Genomic DNA, 18,976 nt, shown 5'->3' on the forward strand with positions numbered 1-18,976 from the left:
GCGAAAACCTGGATCAGAAATCTAATAACTAAGGGAAGCAACAAAGGTGGTTCGGCACCCTACCAAAAGTCATTCTTTTCACTTTTGGGCCCTCCAAACCCAGTTTTTATGTTTTGAATGAGATATTTTGCTTCGTTTTACGCTGCTTGTGATTCAGCGTACGGTGAGGGATTTATTTCACATTATAAGCAAACAAACTAAACGTTATATTAAATGTTTCGCTTCGTCGCGCAAATGAAACTGCTACGGATGCTACATCCCTAAGTTATTTAGTCGATTCATCATTATTATGGCGGCTTTTGCGGTCAGGTGTTACTTGATTCGGATTGGGCTAGTCAGCTTAGATCAGTATTGCAATTTTTGTCACAAGCACTTAGTACCAGGATTGTCAGTGATGATAACAAACAGAGTTCAGTTTCATCGGTTTGAATAAAGTAACAGGGTATTGTTTTATGTAAGCTGAACCTTTTTGTTGCTGTTGTTGCGAAAAAGAAGCTTGGCCCTTTTCCTAGTTTCAGCTATTCGTTCCTTGTTATGATTTAAAAGAACGCAAAATCTGATGGCACAAGCTCTTTTTTAGCAAATTAAATACTCGCTCCCTGAACGTATTCAAATTCAAGCGTCCTACTTTTCAACCATTTATCCGAGATGTTCTTAAGTTCCAAAGTGGCACATCGACTTAAGCTATTACACGATTTGAAGTACGTGTAATGTTTGTGGTAGGCCGGCTTTGAAAAGTCGAATATAATTCCTAAGAGTGTAATAAGATTAGTACCCACACCTCCCTCGGTCAATCAATAACACAAGGAGAACCTCAGCAAACGCAAACGCAAATGCAAATGCAAAGAATTGCATGTGTGAACCACCCCAACGCTAATGCAAATGCAAACGCAAGCTTGAACGCTGGTAATGAACAACTCTTCATTTTCTTGAGCTTGCACTTGCGTTTGCTTCCTACACGTGTGAATCGGCAAAAGCTCAATCGTTGTCGGCCATCTTGAAAAAATACTTCGACTGCGCTTCCGTATCTCTCTTTCTTTGCGTTTGCGTTGGACGTGTGAACTCGATTGCATTTCCATTTGCGTTTGCGTTTGCATTTGCATCGCATGTATGAACCATGGAATGACATGATTATAATTACAGAGCTGAATACGTTTTCAATCTGACAGTTGGCAATATTTCTTCTTTGTTGAGCCGTTCCGTTTTCATTTTACGACATTCTACCATTCTCCAAAAAAAAATGATAAGTAGAATACAAGGTCTGCATTTTGGACTCTTTTGCTAACGAAAAAATACCTTACCGAGAGTTTGCGACTATGCCACGTGTTTCTCCCAACACTTCTTGAGTGCTCTAGCCGTTTCCTGCATGCTTTACAACAGAACAGAGCACAGTCAAGGCTTCTCTATTTGTTACGTGGTTGAGATTGTAAACCTGAGTATTAAAAGAAACAAAATTTCTGATGCTTAAATTATAAAAAGGCTCAACAATAACACCGTCAGTTAAACCAAGATGTATGTTCACTAGTCTTATAAGCTTAATGAAACTTCGATTACTAACTCTGACTAAAATCATCCGATACTTTTATTTTCAGCCTCTTTTTATTACGAACCTTTGAAGGCTGTTCAGCAAGGACACATGAAAAGTTGACCTTCGTTTAGTAGCAACTTTCGACAAATTCCTTGAAAATCTTAGTTTTTTCGTTGCTCCATATCACCATACCACGTGTTACATACAAGAAATACGCCACTCGGCTCCTGGACGTGGTAGTCGTATTGATACTACGAGTGTGTGCGTGACAGTTTAAGTTCCTGGTAAAACGCTCCCGTCCATATACCAGCTGTGGTCGTTCAAGAGGTTTAATTTGCGCACATTTTTGCTTTGCTTTGCGCATAACGCTTTTCCATAAAGCAATAGAAGACTTTTTCCATCTTCACGCAGTTTCATCAACATATGGGGGGTTGGGGCAGGGGTAAGAATATCCCTCTAAGTTATTCATTTAGGGTTTGTTAAAACTCGCGTTTATTTTGTTAAAGTCAAGCTGTCATGAAAATGATCACAACGTAGAGTAAGTTGAGTAAACTTTTTTTATTCACAGGCAAAACTATACTGTATCGATTATCTGTTCGTATATCACCAGTGTATTTTTTCGGACTCATGTTAAGAATTTAATGGAAACCAAAAAATGAAATAGAAATGCATGTTACTCGGTTAAGAAGTTAAAGTTATTTAAAGGACAAACTTCATCAATAGTTTTGCTACCATTTTTCTACGCTCTCTAAAGGTTACGAAGAGGCAGGTTTGTTGGGGCGATACGAGAAAGGTTAGGGGCCCTGTAAACTAGCTGTAATAAACCTTCTCTGAATCCTGGCATCCGAAGAGAGTAAATTATAGGATTTACAAGTGAGTTAGCTAAGAATATAATTATTCCAGCCAAATTAATATGAAAATTCATTAAACAAGAGAAAGAAGAGTGAAGACACGCTACAAATATCATCGTTGGTAAAAGACAAAGTAAAGATACAACTGAGACGATAAGCGCAGTACCCGTCAGTTTTCTTTCTCTTTCGGACCTAGAATGGAATTGAGGATGACTACTACATCGTACTTTGATAACAATGAGAATGTAAGATACACAGATAACAATTAGAGAAACTGCATAAAATAGGATATACAAGTAAATATCAATTACCATTAAATCAGCAATTTCCCATAAGAAAATTTGAGCGGTTTCTCTAACAATAGCTATTAACCAAATGAAAATAATTATGACTCTATAAACCCATTTCCTCACAAAGCGATGCCTGAATGGACAAAATATTGCGTGAAGCCGTTCTAAGGAAATAGCGATAAGATTTGTAAGGGAAATGAACGAGAATAAATGTAAAAATGCAAAAGATAAATAATGAGACCAAATAGTCTTTCGTCTGTATTTCCATAGAGAACAGAGTCTCCCAATTACGAGTTCAATCTGTAGCGGCCCAGACACTACGCCCACTAAGAGATCGACTATCGCCAGATGGACGATCAAATATGTACTCCGCCGCTGTAGCTGACGCTTCTTCTTCACAAATACAACAATGGTGATGATATTAAAGATGACAATGGCCAGACATTCGATAATGAGGACCACAAGCCATGGAATACACTGCGAAGCTGAGTAGAAAGGCTGCATTTTCTCTGAGCTCTGTTAGCTGCTATGAAAATAACAGAAAACATTTCACTTAGAGATAAAATGAAATATAAAATCAATATTCTCAATAAAGAAATATGTCGGCGGCGAGGGAGGATTTGAGGGATTGATAGGAATATGAAGCACGCTCGCGCCATTGAATTTGATTAGACAAATTTACTAGCTATGTTATAATCCTTATTAATTCAGTCTTCCTCATCCCATCGAAGGCAGAATTTTCAAGCGAATCTTAAGAATATTTTGAACTTACCTCACCGATTACGAAAGTGTTTCTATCCTTTTAACGAATTAAGTTTGAGTCAAATGCGGAAAGGGCAGTTTTCAAATAGAAAAGTGATAGGAAGAGTGCAAACTTTTCTCCACCCATTTCAACTCGCTTTACCTCATCTCACCAAAACTGGTTTTTATAAACGAATGAAATCCTACGAACATACCTCGTTAAGTCGAATTTGACCAAAGGTGGTTTTCCGAATGAATAAGAAAACAACAAGCCAAGGAATAGTGATAGCGAATTAACACACCACTATGAAGACTCGAAATTAGTTTTGCAAATGTCTGATTTATGATATCTAGGTGTCGGATGACGTTCTGAGTGCAGTCGAACAGGAACAACAGGCAAGCTGTTCTACACCTGTACGTCGTTAATTCAAAGAAAGTTCCGTATCTACGTGGAACAATAACGCCGGCGAAACACCTTCGTCTGGAGAATCAATACCTGGGCATGAATATCAAATAAATGAAGATGAATAGTTTCTAGAAACCTTGAAAGGAGTTTTGAAAGCTTTTGGTGTTTACAGGAGAAGTTATATCACAGAAGAAGGCAATTTAACTTGCTTAGCAAACATTTTAAAATTTAAATACAAGGCATCTTTTTTTAATGTTGTTTATTATGGTCCACAAAATTTATTTTTCCTTTACAAAACCTTCTTTAGTCGATTTTTCATTTGGTAATAATTTCTTAATTAACTTCAAGAGTATCAACTTAAATTCGACGATCTAAGTTTTGAAACTAATACAGTTGTTATGTCATATTATAAGTTAAGAATATTCTCATGAATAAGACATTTATTGACAGCCTCACGTTCACTATCTCACAAAGGAAGTAATTAGAGCATGGTAATTTTAGTGCAACTTAACCGAAATTATGGATAGAAGCATACACCTGTATTGCGTTAATTTGGACTAAGTCCTTTACTTTATCATATTCAAACTGCAAAATGCTATCAGAGATGAGCTATTTCCCAGATCAAAGAGTTGAATTTTTAAAAGCTGTTGGTTTGTACTTAAGAATATATAATATTAAACGGGAAAAAATGATCCAGCCGAGAAAACTTTTGAAAATAAAATAACACGATGACATTTATTTCTTTAGATCTGCCGCTGTGTTTGTATTTAATTTAACTCTAACTCTGGTGGGAAAAGGTAGTCTTCTCTCCTCATGATGATTCCGGTTTTTTTGATACTTGCCATTTGAAAACTCGACGTTCTGCCTTTCCCCGTAGCAATAAAAACAACAAATATTTATAATTTGGTTATCGGCTACATTCAAAGTGGTGGTTCTAATACCTCTGATGGTAAGCAGCTGCAGTTATTTGTTTATTTTTGAGACCCTATCATGTTTCCCCATTCTATCTAATTTCTCTCTTAGTTATCTGTGCAGTTGCTGGTTAGGGTATTTCAGTCATCATCCTCGATTACTTTTTTTTTCCACTCAGAGAAAAAGAAAACTGAAAGGAAGCTCACTAATCGTTGCACCTGTATCGCTGTTTAGTTTTCTAAAAGCGACAAAATGCATTGCTTTTCATTCTGGTCGTTTAGATGTTTCTATCGTTTCTATCGTTAGTCAACTCCCATATGGGTCTTCTCGTCTACGCTCAGCCAAAACTCCATTCAGAGACTGGAGTGTATCGCGTAACCATATTGCAGATCCCAGATCTTATAATATCCAAAGGCAGCACACGATACTTAAAGCGTAGTGTTTTAAGGTGTTTTGGCTCCTATAGTCTTTGTTTTGTTTGAAACGATCTTGTTCTGGAGTTTTTGCGTTCATTTACAAAAACGAATCCAAACTTTGAAGACTGTATTCAAAACGTATGGAAATATATACATAATGAGGCAATTTAAGTGAGGAATTATGATTATATTGCCTTACTTTCTCTCGAATGGGGTGAGGGGTGTGGGGTGGGGGGTGGGGGAGAACGATAAAAGCAGTTATTTAAACCGGAAATGCAGAACTTTGGAGTACTATCTCAGTGCACGATCATTCAACCTGGCCGGTTTCTATGAACTTTATAATAAAGTTCGGATATAACATCTGCTGTCATTGGTTAAAAGAGCGTACTCAATGAGAGTATAGAGCATAGAACTGAGCTAAAGCTGTCACGCCATCTGCCAAATTGTACTATGTCCGACGTTTTCCGGGACTTCTTTCTAGCTTTTCTCTCGTTAATTGAAAGTGAAATTTCGGAGCAAGCGAGCAAAGGTTTGCAAAAACGCCAAGCGCAGTAATTTACGTTACTGTAACGTGAGCAGAGACAAAAATCCTCAAAGATAAAACAAAATGGACAGTCCGAGTTTTAAAGGTTTTCACGCTCAGTTAGATTGCAAGTGTACGTACGGTAATAAAAATCAAACACAGCAAAAGTCTGTTTTTGAAAACAAAACAGAAAAAAACAGGAATGATGAAAAATATAACCTGGCATAACTGTTAAAAATTCATGACGGTGTTAGAGCGACTGCGATCATGCTAAGGTCTATCGTGGCTAGCTCATAATGGCGATCTTCGGTCGCCGCAGTGGAGCAAGCCTCAAGAACTAAATCGACTACCCTTCGAGTGGAAAAATAAGAGCTTGCTCTGATAACCTTTCCAATGCGTTGAGTGGAAGGCCACATCAGTCACTGCAGCCGAGTTTTACGGCGCTGTCATTCCGAGCGATCTTCATGTCCTGGTGAATTCAGCTGTCGTTCATTCATAAAACGCTCGCCCTGAACAGTTTGTTTTCGTCTTTTCATGTGAAATACTTGCGTATTTTTGTGAGCCACGATTGGGCCAAATTTCACTGAACATTCCACTTTCAGATTCTGTATTAGAAACTAAAAAACTTCGGGGAAAAGTGTTAAATTCGACATGCCGAATTATTTTAGTTTGTAAAATATTGCAGAATATGAACTTTAATGGTTTTTGAACTTTGATGGTTTGAAATTTTTGACAGCTTTAGTCTTGTACAGCCAATCAGATTATTTGAACCATTCTAACAGGAATTCTGATTGGCTTACTGTAGCGTGCTCTATGAGAGTATAGAACATGCTGACGATACTGTTGCTCGCTTTGGAAATAAAGTTTGTTTTGAAAATTGAAAGTAATTCTTGGGGAATTTAACGGATTCTTTATTATAAAACAAATAGTGAAGCCTTGACTGTGCTCTGTTCTGTTATAAAGCACTTAGGAAGCGGCTAGAGCACTCAAGAAGTTGGGAATACTTGACTACGTCTCGTGTTTCTCCCTACACTTCTTTCATGCTCTGACCGCTTCAAGGCTTCTCTATTTGTTCATTGGAAACGCGGCAAAGAGTTCTCCATTGCTTTTGTAAAGTATATTTCTTAAAAATACAAGCGTGTTTGGAACGTCAAAACCGTGTTTAGACTATAAACATAGACGCTCATTTAAACAGTTTTGTTGATCACGCACTTCAATTCTTTAAAACTGCAGGAGTCTTGCTGCTGTTTGCATTTCAATCCGAAACGAAGACATCATAAACCCAGTTGCCCATAAAAGAAGCCTATGGAAGGAACGTTTCTTGAAGCCTTTCTTGTGAAATGAACGGCGAGATTTTAATTTCGAATTCGGCAGGATAATTTGCTCTTTTTAAAAACATTGATATTCTTTGCACTGAAGTAGCTGATCCAATACACTGAACTATAAGACTCGTACATTGATGGCTTTGCAAGAAATTCCTCATTTGAACCAATCAGCCTTTTTGAAACTTAAGGCTCCCAATTTGTATGTGGTTGCAATGGCTAAATTTTTTGCCTCCTTTAATGATTTTTCCCTCTTGTTTTCTGCCAAACGCAATAAAACGCAACGATAAAGTGGTCGAGGAAATTTTTTGACATCAAAAGAGGAAAAACAGTTGTTAAATGCAAACTTTAAAATCATCGTTTTGCTGCGGTAATTAGTTGTCAGTAAGAAACACAATTTGGTAAGAGGTCGTTTGCTCATGCAGGATAACTCGAATAGCTGTGGAATAAAACCTGCTTTAAAAATAACCGCAAATGAAAGGAATAATTGCTCGTGGGAACCAACCCAACGCAAATGTAGATGCAAACGCAAGCGTCAACGCAAGTAATAAACAAATTTTCATTTTCTTGAGCTCGCATTTGCGTTCCCTACTCACACGTGTGAATCGGTAAAAGCTCAATCATTGTCAGCCATCTTGTAAAAATGCTTCCACTGCGCTTGCGTATCTCTCTTTCCTCGTGTTTGCTTTGGACGTGTCGACTCGCTTGCATTTCCATTTGCGTTTGCGTTTGCATTTGCATCGCACGTGTAAACCAGTCTTCAGATCCTTCGATAGAATGACGTACTTGTAATTACAAGCTGAATGCGTTTTCAATCTGACAATTGGCAATGTTTCTTTTATGTTGAGCCGTTCCGTTTTCATTTCACGACGTTCCACCCTTCTCCATAAAGAATTATAATTAAAATAAAAGGTCTGCGTTTTGGACTCTTCTGCAAACAAAAAAATGCCCCTAGCGAGGGTTTACGTGTTCATAAACAGACACGCCTGCTATGAGTTCTATCACTGGTCGATATATAGAGGATAGTACACGGTGAAGAGAAGAAATGAATTGTATGTTCGAGTGGCAAGAACAGTATCAAACGAGTGAGCGCAGCAAACGAGTGAGGTATTAATCAAATGAACATAGGGGGTAACTTTCTAAAGAAACTGTGGTGCTGCGTCGGTGGGAGAGTATAACAGGGTAATTAAGTGTTATTAACTGAGTTGAAAACGTAAATTGGCCACCGTAAAGAGTTTAAGGGCTGACGTTTCGAGCGCTAGTCCTTTTTCAGAGCGATTGAAGGAATTGTGGGTTTTGAGTGGGTTCATATGCAGAAAATGGAGCCACGCTATTGGTGAGAATATGGTGACGAGAAAACAAGAATAAATTAATTGAATGAAAAGCGCTAGCGCTTGTTGATACCATGAGGATTAAGAATGCCGATTTGGAAGATAAATTTTTGTTCTAGAGTTTTGTGGCTTTCCGAAATGCCTAGATGTAGGGAAAGACCGCAAACTGCCATGTGCTGTTTAGAATGATTAGGGAGACTGAAGTGTATTGCGACTGGTTTGGATGCGTCCTTGTCATTTCTTTCTACGTCGCGAAGTATAACTTTTTGTCATGAGTGCAAGTTATGCAGTAGATGACATTGGCTGAGGTGCACATGAGAGATCAAAATGGATCTCTTGGGTCCCGAAATTTTACCTACGTTATGAATGAAAGGACAAGTTTTGCATCGTGGGCGAGCGCATTTGAAAGTTCCAGGTTGGTCATTGGTTTGAAATGAACTTCTGACCGAAAAGCTGCCAATGTTTTTGTCACGTTTGAATGAAATTAGTGGAGGTTGTGACAAGATATTAACAGTCTCTGAATCGTTTTGGAGTAATTTAAAGTTTGTAAGATCACTCATCACTGATCATTACAAACCTTTGAAGGCTGTTCAGCACGGACAGATGAAAAATTGACCTGTGTTTAGTCGCAACTTTCGACAAATTCCTTGAAAATCTTGGTTTTCTCGTTCTTTGTTGTTCGAGAAATGCTTATTCACATCTTCATCACTTACCACAACAAATCTTGCTGCCAATTAACATTCGAAACAACAGACAAACCAGTATTTTAAGTCACATACGGAAAGGGCGGTTTTCAAATAGAAAAGAAGTGGCATGTTGAGGAAGAATGTAATGCAGACTAAACTTATCATTATCAGAACTCCAATTTAGTTTTTCCGAATGATTGACAGACAATAGATGAGAGGAGAACGAAATTTTTAATGCAGCTAAACAAGAATTACAGATAAAAGCATCCGCCTACACTCCGCGATTGTTAGTGTGATTAAAGTCCTGCATCGTCGTAAATTCACCCACAAAACAAATGAATGTAAAGAATCAACATAAGCACATCAAACGAGTGGAAATAAATAGTTTTTAAAATCCTTGAATAGAGATTTGAAAGCCTTTGGTTTTTTCAGGAGAAATTATATCGTTGAAGCAGAAGTAAGGGAAGTGATTAGAGCGTGTTAATTTGAGAGTGGCTGAACCGAAATTTTGGATAGAAACATACACCTGTATTGCCTTAATTTGAACTAATTTCAAGATGCAATTTTCTCTCGGAGATGAGCTATTTCCTAGATCACGAAGTTGAATTCTTTATAAGCTGTCGGTCAGTAACTGAGAATATATGACATTAGAGGGAAAAAATGATCAAGGCGACAAAACTTTACAAAATAAAATTACACGATCACATTTAAGAAGACATCCGTGCAAAAATCAAATAAAAATGAAATATTTATGGCAAGGGTCAAAAATTCAAATTGTCTCAATTTTTTCTCACAAGTAGACCCTAGTAAGACAAGAAAGGTTTTGCATTTTTTTTTTCCTCAAACATGTTTTATTTTCGAGAAAAACGAACTTTTCACTTTCACCCTCCAGAATCGATGAATCGGGTCATAAGAGGTCGAAAACTAAACACTTTCGCTCGCTTCGCATTTCAAAGATATTACATCAAGGGAAATCTATCCAACGTTTGCTCTTTCATAGACTCTTTGTCATCTGTAAAATGTAAGTTGTGTAGGAATTAGTTGCTTAGAAGCTTTTAGCAATGCGGAAAAGCAGTGTGCTCTCTTCCGTTACAAATAAAAGTCGGTGAAGAAAACTTCAAATTACGAAATACGAGGCATTTTTTAGTGTTAGTAATTATGAATGGTCCACAATATTCTCTCTTTTCCTTTAAAAAACTTCTCTGGTCGATTTTACATTTCTTATTATTATATTATTATTATATTATTATGTTATTATATTCAGTTCAAGAAATCGCCTATCTTAACTCAGGTTATTAATTACAGCTGTGGATGTTAATTCCAATTAAGTATTCGCAAGATAAATGGGTAGAAGTTTTACGAAAAGAAATCTTTAAAGCGGTGATAAAGACCGTGCATCTTATAATATGGAGTTACATAAAAATTGCGTTGTTGAAAGTTGGAAATAATTTCTTAATTAAAGACTTTATTTTCTTACAAGGTAGGTCATAAGTAAAGCAAACATACTGGACAAGACTTCAAAAGTGTAATCATAAATTAGACAGTCCTATTGTTTTAAAACTAATACAGTTGTAATCTCATATTTTAAATTAAAAATACTTTCATGAGAAAGAAATTTATTGACAGTCTTGCGTTTCACTGTCCCACAGGCGGAATCGTAATTAGAGCATGTTCAGTTGAGTGCAGCTGAACCGAAATTTTGGATGGAAGCGTACACTTGCTGTATTGAGTTAATTTGGACCAAGCCCTCTACTTTATCGTCCTTAAACTGCAAAATACTATCGGAGATGAGCTATTTCCTAGATCCTAAATTTGAATTTTTAAAAGCTGTCGGTTAGTACCAGAGAATATTTAATTTTAAAGAGGAAAAGTGACCCAGGCGACAAAACTTTTGGAAATAGAAAAACACGGTGACATTAATTTCTTTAGATTTATAGGTGCATTTTTACTTAATTTAAGAGTAACTCCAAAGGGAAAAGAAAGTATTCTCTCCTCATAATGATTCCGATTTTTTTATACTGGTTAGTTGAAGAATCCTCAATGATTTTTTTTTCGTTCCACTCAACGCATCGCGTTTCATTTTTTATCATTTAGATGTTTGTACCGTTTCTATCCTTAGTCTACTCTCATATCACCAAAAAAGAAATGGAAATGCATGTTGCTCGGTTAAGAAGTTAAAGCTATTTGAAAGAAAAATTTTATATGTAGTTTTCCTACCATCAATCTACGCTCTCCTAAGGTTGCGAAGAGGCAGGTTTGCTGGGGCGATACGAGAAAGGTCTGGGACCCTGCAAACTAGCTGTGATAAACCCTCTCTGAATCCTGGCATCCGAACAGCGTAAATTATAGGATTTACAAGTGAGTTGGCTAGAAATAGAACTACCACAGCCATATTAATATGAAAATGATGCATCTTAAAACAAGCGGAGGAAAGGTGAATACATGTTACAAACATGATTGTCCCTGGTAGAAGACAAAGTAACGATGCAAGTGAGACGATAAGCGCAGTACCCGTCAGTTTGCTTTCTCTTCTGGACCTAGAATGGATTTGAGGATGACGACTACATCGTACTCTGATAACAATGAGGATGTAAATGTAAAATAACAGAAAAGAGTTCAATTAAAGATAACATTAAATATGACTTCAATATTCTCAAATATTGCTTTTTACGCTTCTTTAACGTGTTTTGAAAAACTTAGTTTCGTCCATTGACTTAAACTGATCCTCATGTTTCTTTATGCGAGATTCATATCCGGAAATTTAAGAGGCGATCTCTGTAAGAGCGGTCCAGGGCATTTCGCATCGGAAAAAAGTTTTACCTCAAACTTTGCCCAATAAACTATCTTTGGTAACAAGTTAATAAAACCACATTAGTTTCTGGAAATACCTCGAAATAAAATTTTTAGAGCTCTCAAAAGTCAAAGCTGCAAAAGGCCCTTTTTTGACATCTTGCGACATCGAAAATTTCAAAAGTTGAATAGCCCGGTCCTCGTATCACACCGCATGCAACAAAAAATATTTTGTATTCTTAAAGTGTGTGATATTCAAGGTGTATAAAATGCACTTCAATTTTGATATTCGTTTATTCAGAGGCTCGTCGTAATTTATTTAAAAACACTCGTTGGACAGCTTTCTGAAATTGGTTAAAAGTACTCTTTCTTTCTCGATTGATATTGCTCAAGTCCAGACCAGACCATTAAGATGTTTGGCTGCAGAAAAATATAAAAACATCTTGCACTTATTGATTTTCTTCGCTGAGGTGACTTCGAACTTTTAGCGATATTGCAAGCGTGACAGCCGATTATGCAAATTAGTTCCGACCGTTTTATGTGAGTAGCTCAATAAATCTTAGATTTTAACCATTTTAAGTAGAAAATATAGTAGGGCAGAGCTTTAAAACCACACCGATTAATACTTTAAACATTTTAAAAGGCCAAAATTTGACAAATTTTATTATCTTGTGACGAAAGACGTCAACAACAATGTATCGAATATCATAATTTGATTAGCGCTCGCAAACTCTTTTTTAAAAATTTGGCTTCTGTTATTTCATATTTGAGTTCTGATGGCTTACGCTATTCAAACCTGCATGAACATTTCAAAATTAAACTACAGGATTCTATTTAGTGTAACCGGCGATAACAGCACACACTGAAATACACCGTGACCAGTGACTCTGTCACGTAATTCCATCGTGTAATTGTCCTGAATACTTCTCACGTCTAAATAAAGCAGCGATTTCTCGGATTTCTAGCTGAAAGGGAAAACATTATATTTGGTGGTCACATCTGTCTGCATAACAGTCTCTGTTCATAAGTTTGAAGAGATCTTGTAAAAAAAGATTCGCATTCGCATAACGGGTGGACGTCATAACTAGATTGCATAACAACTGCACTCCGAAATCATTTCCTCCATTTTTGCAAGAGGTGCTGCATGTGTATCTTGCGTTTTGAAAGCGAGCTCAAAATGTTCGCATATGTCTCTTAGCATCTTGACTTTGAGACTAGACAACCTTGCTTCTCTTGCCAACGAGCACACATCATAGATATCAAACATGATTGGATGTTTCAATCTATCTCATCCATTACTGTGTTCCTCGCCTCTCTCAAACACCCTTCGTCTACATCAGACGCGGATGCTTCTATCAAGTGGTCGTCTGCGTCGGTGGCATCATCCGATTCTTGTTGTATTTTAGATCGCTGTTTAAGGCACAATCTCGAGAAGAAACCCTGAATCTGTATGTTGGATAACCACTCTGTTCTATCGAACATTCTCTCTCCGTCTATTGTGCAAGCATTTCGCATATCCTTTGCTACTTTCTCTGGGTTTTGGTTTCTGCCAGTGTCTCATCCGATATTAAACTTCTGTTTCAAGTACTGCCTGACGTTTTGCGAAAGCCGTTCACTTTCACCTCTCTCATGAAGAGCCCATCCCATGGGAAGCTTTGATGTACTTGTCAAGGGTTCTGTGGCCACTGCAACCAGTTCAGTCGAACTTTCACCCTCTAATGACAACGACTGAAAGTGATGAACCCACTACCTCTTCACTTTGTCAGAAAGACTTTAAGTCATGCTCACAGGCACAGGACTTACATGATGAACTAGCTAGTTCATATGGAAGTCAAGGTCGGCCTGGGTCTTAAAATCTTCATCGCAACCAGGTTCAGGGCATTGATAGGAACTACCGTCGTTGCCATCATTGCTTTCTCCTTTCTGATGCAGTTCGTCGAGCAGTAGTGGGGAAAAATGGAATCTCCTCCACCAGATCCGTCATTTTTTCTGTGGAAAAATTGCAATTTTAATTTTACCGAATAAACTTTCCAAGCCCAACATTAAACGCTCTCCAAACGCGCAGGCCCTCTTGTGTAAGTTGCTGAAAGCGGCAATCTTGATGTCCGAGCCCTCGTAGAGATGATACTAGCCTTCTGTTGTGATAGCAACCTGCAACCTTATAAAGGCCTTTTTCATTCCTGAATTTCTTAACTTTATGATGACAAAGAGATTTTCTAGGACTGACAGCACTGAAAACCAGTCTCTTTTACAGCTATTAAGAAGGTGTACGTATTAGGTTACTTCCAGGCTTTCCTCCTGTCTTACAACAACGCTACTCACATGCCAATTGATTTCCCTCTTGGGAAACCATTCTGCTTGCTTTTCCCGGAACTTCATCGCTATGAACTTCATTGTCCACTCAACTATTATAGATGCTTCGTCTCCCTCCAAAGTATCGACAATTTGCCGCTCGTACTGATCCTGGTTTCTGCTCTCATGCCCTCTCCATTCAAAGATCTTAGCGGCAGCACTTTTTGCTCCATACAGATAGTCTTCCGCTTGAAACCTACCCAATTGCATTGTGTACTCAGAAATAGCGCCTTTTACTTCTTCAAGAACACTCTTCAGCATCTCACAATCCTAACACTTCACGTTGTGACTGTGAGTGCATACTTTCTGAACGTCAGTGACACCAGCATGGCTCAGTGCAAAGACCCTACAGTGATCGGCACATTTGCTATCGTCCTCTTCGCAGTGATTACGGTATTTAGTCTTCAAATACAACTTGCTCTCCTGAAGCCTCTTCCGAACTTCTTTACACTAGTCCTTTTCTGCTCCCACGCTTTCCAATTCGTCTATAATTTGGAGAAAAATCCTTGAAACCATCCGCTCCATTAGCTGCAGAATCGTCTAAACCTCTATAGAACGCCATATATCTTAGAAATGGCCTTTGAAATTTGCAAATTGACAGAATACCGGCTCTTAACCCCTTTGGAATCGCTACCAGGGTGAGTCGGATACTGGCACGCTGAACTTTGGCGCCAGAACTTCCCATAAGTGTGCCTATGCTTTGCGCAGACCCACATTTTGCCATAACTGAGTCTTCTACATCGAACAGGCCAACCCTTGTAAAGATAAGCTCTCCTTCTGTGAAACTCTCTTTTGACAAAAGGATTAAGCAGAGATGACTCTTTATTGAGTCAGTACTCTGAGGCAAGTTAAACAAACCGGAAACTCCTTGTGAGTCTCCGAACGAAGTTTCTGAGGAACGCAACTGAAAACAGGACTTCTTTTGGCGAATACCGCTTCAGGAATTTAGTGTTATTAATCCCAAGCAAACCAGTACCGAAAGAGACATATTAATTACAGCTAATACAATTACGCACTTTACAGTATAGATATAGCTAATTGTTGGAAAAACGAGGTCACAAGTAACGTAATAATTTATTTCCTCAAAAATCGCGGGGTCCTTTTCCATAAGAACTCCCTAGAGTTCTGAATAGAAACTTTCATAAAGACAGGTGTGCAGACAAAATTTCTCTTATTCCGGCTGACCAGAATTCGGATCCAAAAGGCGATGTTATCGCTGCTTTATTAAGAAGGGAGAAGCAATTGAGGATAATTACACAATTGAATTATGTGACAGTGGTCACGGTGTATTTCAGTGTGTGCTGTTATCGCCAGTTACACTAAATAGAATCCTGTAGTTTAATTTTGAAATGTTCATGCAGGTTTGAATAGCGTAAGCCATCAGAACTCAAATATGAAATAACAGAAGCCAAATTTTTAAAAAAGAGTTTGCGAGCGCTAATCAAATTATGATATTCGATACATTGTTGTTGACGTCTTTCGTCACAAGATAATAAAATTTGTCAAATTTTGGCCTTTTAAAATGTTTAAAGTATTAATCGGTGTGTTTAAAGCTCTGTCCTACTATATTTTTTACTTAAAATGGTTAAAATCTAAGATTTATTGAGCTACTCACATAAAACGGTCGGAGTTTGCTCAATGAACTAATTTGCATAATCGGCTGTCACGCTTGCAATATCGCTAAAAGTTCGAAGTCACCTCGGCGAAGAAAATCAATAAGTGCAAGATGTTTTTATATTTTTCTGCAGCCAAACATCTTAATGGCAGAAATCAAGCGGATTTTTTTAATGGTCTGGTCTGGACTTGAGCAATATCAATCGAGAAAGAAAGAGTACTTTTAACCAATTTCAGAAAGCTGTCCAACGAGTGTTTTTAAATAAATTACGACGAGCCTCTGAATAAACGAATATCAAAATTGAAGTGCATTTTATACACCTTGAATATCACACACTCTAAGAATACAAAATATTTTTTGTTGCATGCGGTGTGATACGAGGACCGGGCTATTCAACTTTTGAAATTTTCGATGTCGCAAGAGGTCAAAAAAGGGCCTTTTGCAGCTTTGACTTTTGAGAGCTCTAAAAATTTTATTTTGAGGTATTTCCAGAAACTAATGTGGTTTTATTTACTTGTTACCAAAGATAGTTTATTGGGCAAAGTTTGAGGTAAAACTTTTTTCCGATGCGAAATGCCCTGGACCGCTCTTACAGAGATCGCCTCTTAATCATTCAGCCTGTTCCCTTTTTTCCATTTTGAAAAAGACGAATATAATAATATATAACTTTTTCGATGTTCACTGAATAAGCGGAAAGCTTTGCCACTAGTGATCTCAATTGCTTGAAGGAAATTTATAGCCTCCAAAGACAGATGGCAACAAATAATTTAGAGATCTTCCGGAAATATAGCAGAAAGACCTAGAAGAAAGACCTACTCCTCTTCTCGGTACCGCTATTAAGAAATATGGTTATTGTTGCTACCGCCTTGAAAATTTCAAAGACAAATTAACCGTAGGTACGGTGAAATGTAACGAACATTTTTAAAAGCAAAAGCATCTCTTATGTTTTATTTTCTACCTCCAGAAGTTTAATCATAATCTTTTCTCGCTTCGGATAAATTTCTTCCTTTGTCAATATCATAAGCAACAAGCTAGAGAAAGATATCTTTTTCGTCGCGTTACGATTATTAAGATCATCAATAACACATTTCCGTCCATATTGATTCAGTTTTTCTCATCTCATCGAAGGAAAAATTTGCAATCGAATCTTAAGAAAATTTGAACTTACCTCACTGATAACGAAAGTGTTTTTATCCTTTCAACGAATTAAGTTTGAGTCGAATGCAGAAAGGGCGGTTTTCAAATAGAAAAGACAGTAGCATGCTGAGGAAGAGTGCAATGCAGACTAAACTTATCACTTTTAGAAGTCCAATTTAGTTTTTCCGAGTGATTGACAGATAATAGCTGAAAGGAAAATGGCATGTTTAGTGCAGCTAAACAAGAATTACAGATGGAGGCAGCCGCCTATAACCTCGGCGATTGTTATTGTGATTAACGTCCTGTCTGGAGGCAAATCCACCCACAAAACAGCTGAATAGAGAATCAACATTAGCAAATCAAACGAGTGAAAATAAATAGTTTCAAAATCCTTGAATGATGGTTTGAAAGCTTTTGGTTTTTACGGGAAAATTATATCATTGAAGCAGAAGAAAGGGAGGTAATTAAGCATCATCATTTAAAGGCATCAAAAGAAACAATCTAACATTTTAAAAACTTTTCCACATGCTATTATACGATAATAAAGATGGCAAGAGGGGATCAAGTCCTCTCTTCAACATGATAAATGTTGTACTCGGTAATGAAACAGGAAGATCTTTTCATCGTCTCGTCAAGAACATGTAACGAAGAAACAAGCTTTTCGCAAGGTCTGAAAATCCTCAACCGTTTCATAGGCATTAAAAGAAGGAAACAAAACCAAAATTCTCAAATTTTCCACAGTCTTACAGAAGATTTTCCATAACTCCTCTCCACCCATTTTAACTCGCTTTACCTCCTCTTCCGAAAACTAAAGTTTGTGAACGAATTAAATTTTATTAACATACCTCACTGATAACGAAGTACTTCGTATCCTCTAAAAGGTAAGTTAGAGCCAAATTTGACCAAAGGCGCTTTTCAGAATGAATAAGAAAACAACAAGCTAAGGAATAGAGATAGAAAATAAACACACCAGTATCAAGAGTCGAAATTAGCTTTCAAAATGTCTGACATATGATATCTAACCCTAGGATGACGGAAGACGTTTTGAGTGCAGCTGAACAGGAAAGACAGGTAAGCTGTAACTGGCCGAGAAAACACAATGAATAAGAAAACAACAAGCTAAGGAATAGAGATAGAAAATAAACACACCACTATCAAGAGTCGAAATTAGCTTTCAAAATGTCTGACATATGATATTTAACCCTAGGATGACGGAAGACGTTTTGACGTTTTTCATTTCTTATGTTGACACTGAACTAATAATTTTCTTTTATTAAAATAAACTTATTTAGAAAATAAGCTTTGGATTATATTTCCGATGAAGTATTCGCAAGATAACTACGTAGAGGTTTTATGAACAGAAATCTTTAAAGCGATGGTAAACACTGTGCATGATAAGATTTTATTGGAGACCAAAAAATAAAGTGGAAATGCATGTTGCTCGGCTAATAAGTTAAAGTTATTTAAAAAACAAACTTCATCAATTGTTTTCCTACCATCAATCTACGCTCTCCTAAGGTTACGAAGAGGCAGGTTTGCTGGGGCGATATGAGAAAGGTCTGGGACCCTTCAAACTAGTTGTAATAAACCTTCTCTGAATCCTGGCGTCCGAAGAGAGTAAATTATAGGATTTACAAGTGAGTTAGGTGAGAAAAGAACTACCACACCTATGTCCTTCACCTTATCATAGTCAAACTGCAGAATGCTCTGGCAGATGAGCTATTTCAAACTTAAGTAATGCTCAATGATGACCTTCCCAGACCCTCACAATGCATTAATGGAGACATTATGATTACAAATCTCTTTTGATAAAAACTGATCGATCTTCTCGGAGTTGGGTGAGGGGAATATATCGACTTAGACGTCAATAACACTCAGAGTAATTTCGAGAAGTCACTATACCTTTTTCAATTGAAATAGAGTTTAAAATTTAAGGCGGTTGAAGCCGGGATGAAGTTTATTACTTAACTATTTAATTCGCAGAAGTGATCAACATGAAATAATATCCTTACATTATCTAGCAAAAAGGTAATGAAAATATTCAAGCTTATCAGGTAGAAGTTGTTCATTTGATCT

At 37.3% G+C, this 18,976-nt stretch overlaps 2 protein-coding genes across 2 annotated transcripts in view; both read right to left on the reverse strand.

The window, feature by feature from the left end:
- Nucleotides 1-18,976, reverse strand: part of LOC131786990 (arf-GAP with GTPase, ANK repeat and PH domain-containing protein 1) — a 296,718-nt gene that overhangs the window by 19,821 nt on the left and 257,921 nt on the right. The gene's annotated exons all lie outside the window — the stretch shown is intronic.
- LOC131775660 (adenosine receptor A3-like) lies at nucleotides 2,166-17,819 on the reverse strand. Its single transcript, XM_059091771.2, has 2 exons — nucleotides 17,746-17,819; nucleotides 2,166-3,195 (listed from the first exon to the last, which is right to left on the reverse strand). Exon 2 carries the CDS (start codon nucleotides 3,171-3,173, stop codon nucleotides 2,277-2,279), a length of 897 nt encoding a protein of 298 aa, XP_058947754.2. The 5' UTR covers nucleotides 3,174-3,195; nucleotides 17,746-17,819; the 3' UTR covers nucleotides 2,166-2,276.

Source organism: Pocillopora verrucosa, chromosome 10 (assembly GCF_036669915.1).
Source record: "Pocillopora verrucosa isolate sample1 chromosome 10, ASM3666991v2, whole genome shotgun sequence".
Taxonomy (NCBI): domain Eukaryota; kingdom Metazoa; phylum Cnidaria; class Anthozoa; order Scleractinia; family Pocilloporidae; genus Pocillopora; species Pocillopora verrucosa.

Excerpts from the sequence above, each read along its gene's own strand:
- LOC131775660 (XM_059091771.2), bottom strand. The coding sequence starts at position 3,173 with ATGCAGCCTTTCTACTCAGCTTCGCAGTGTATTCCATGGCTTGTGGTC.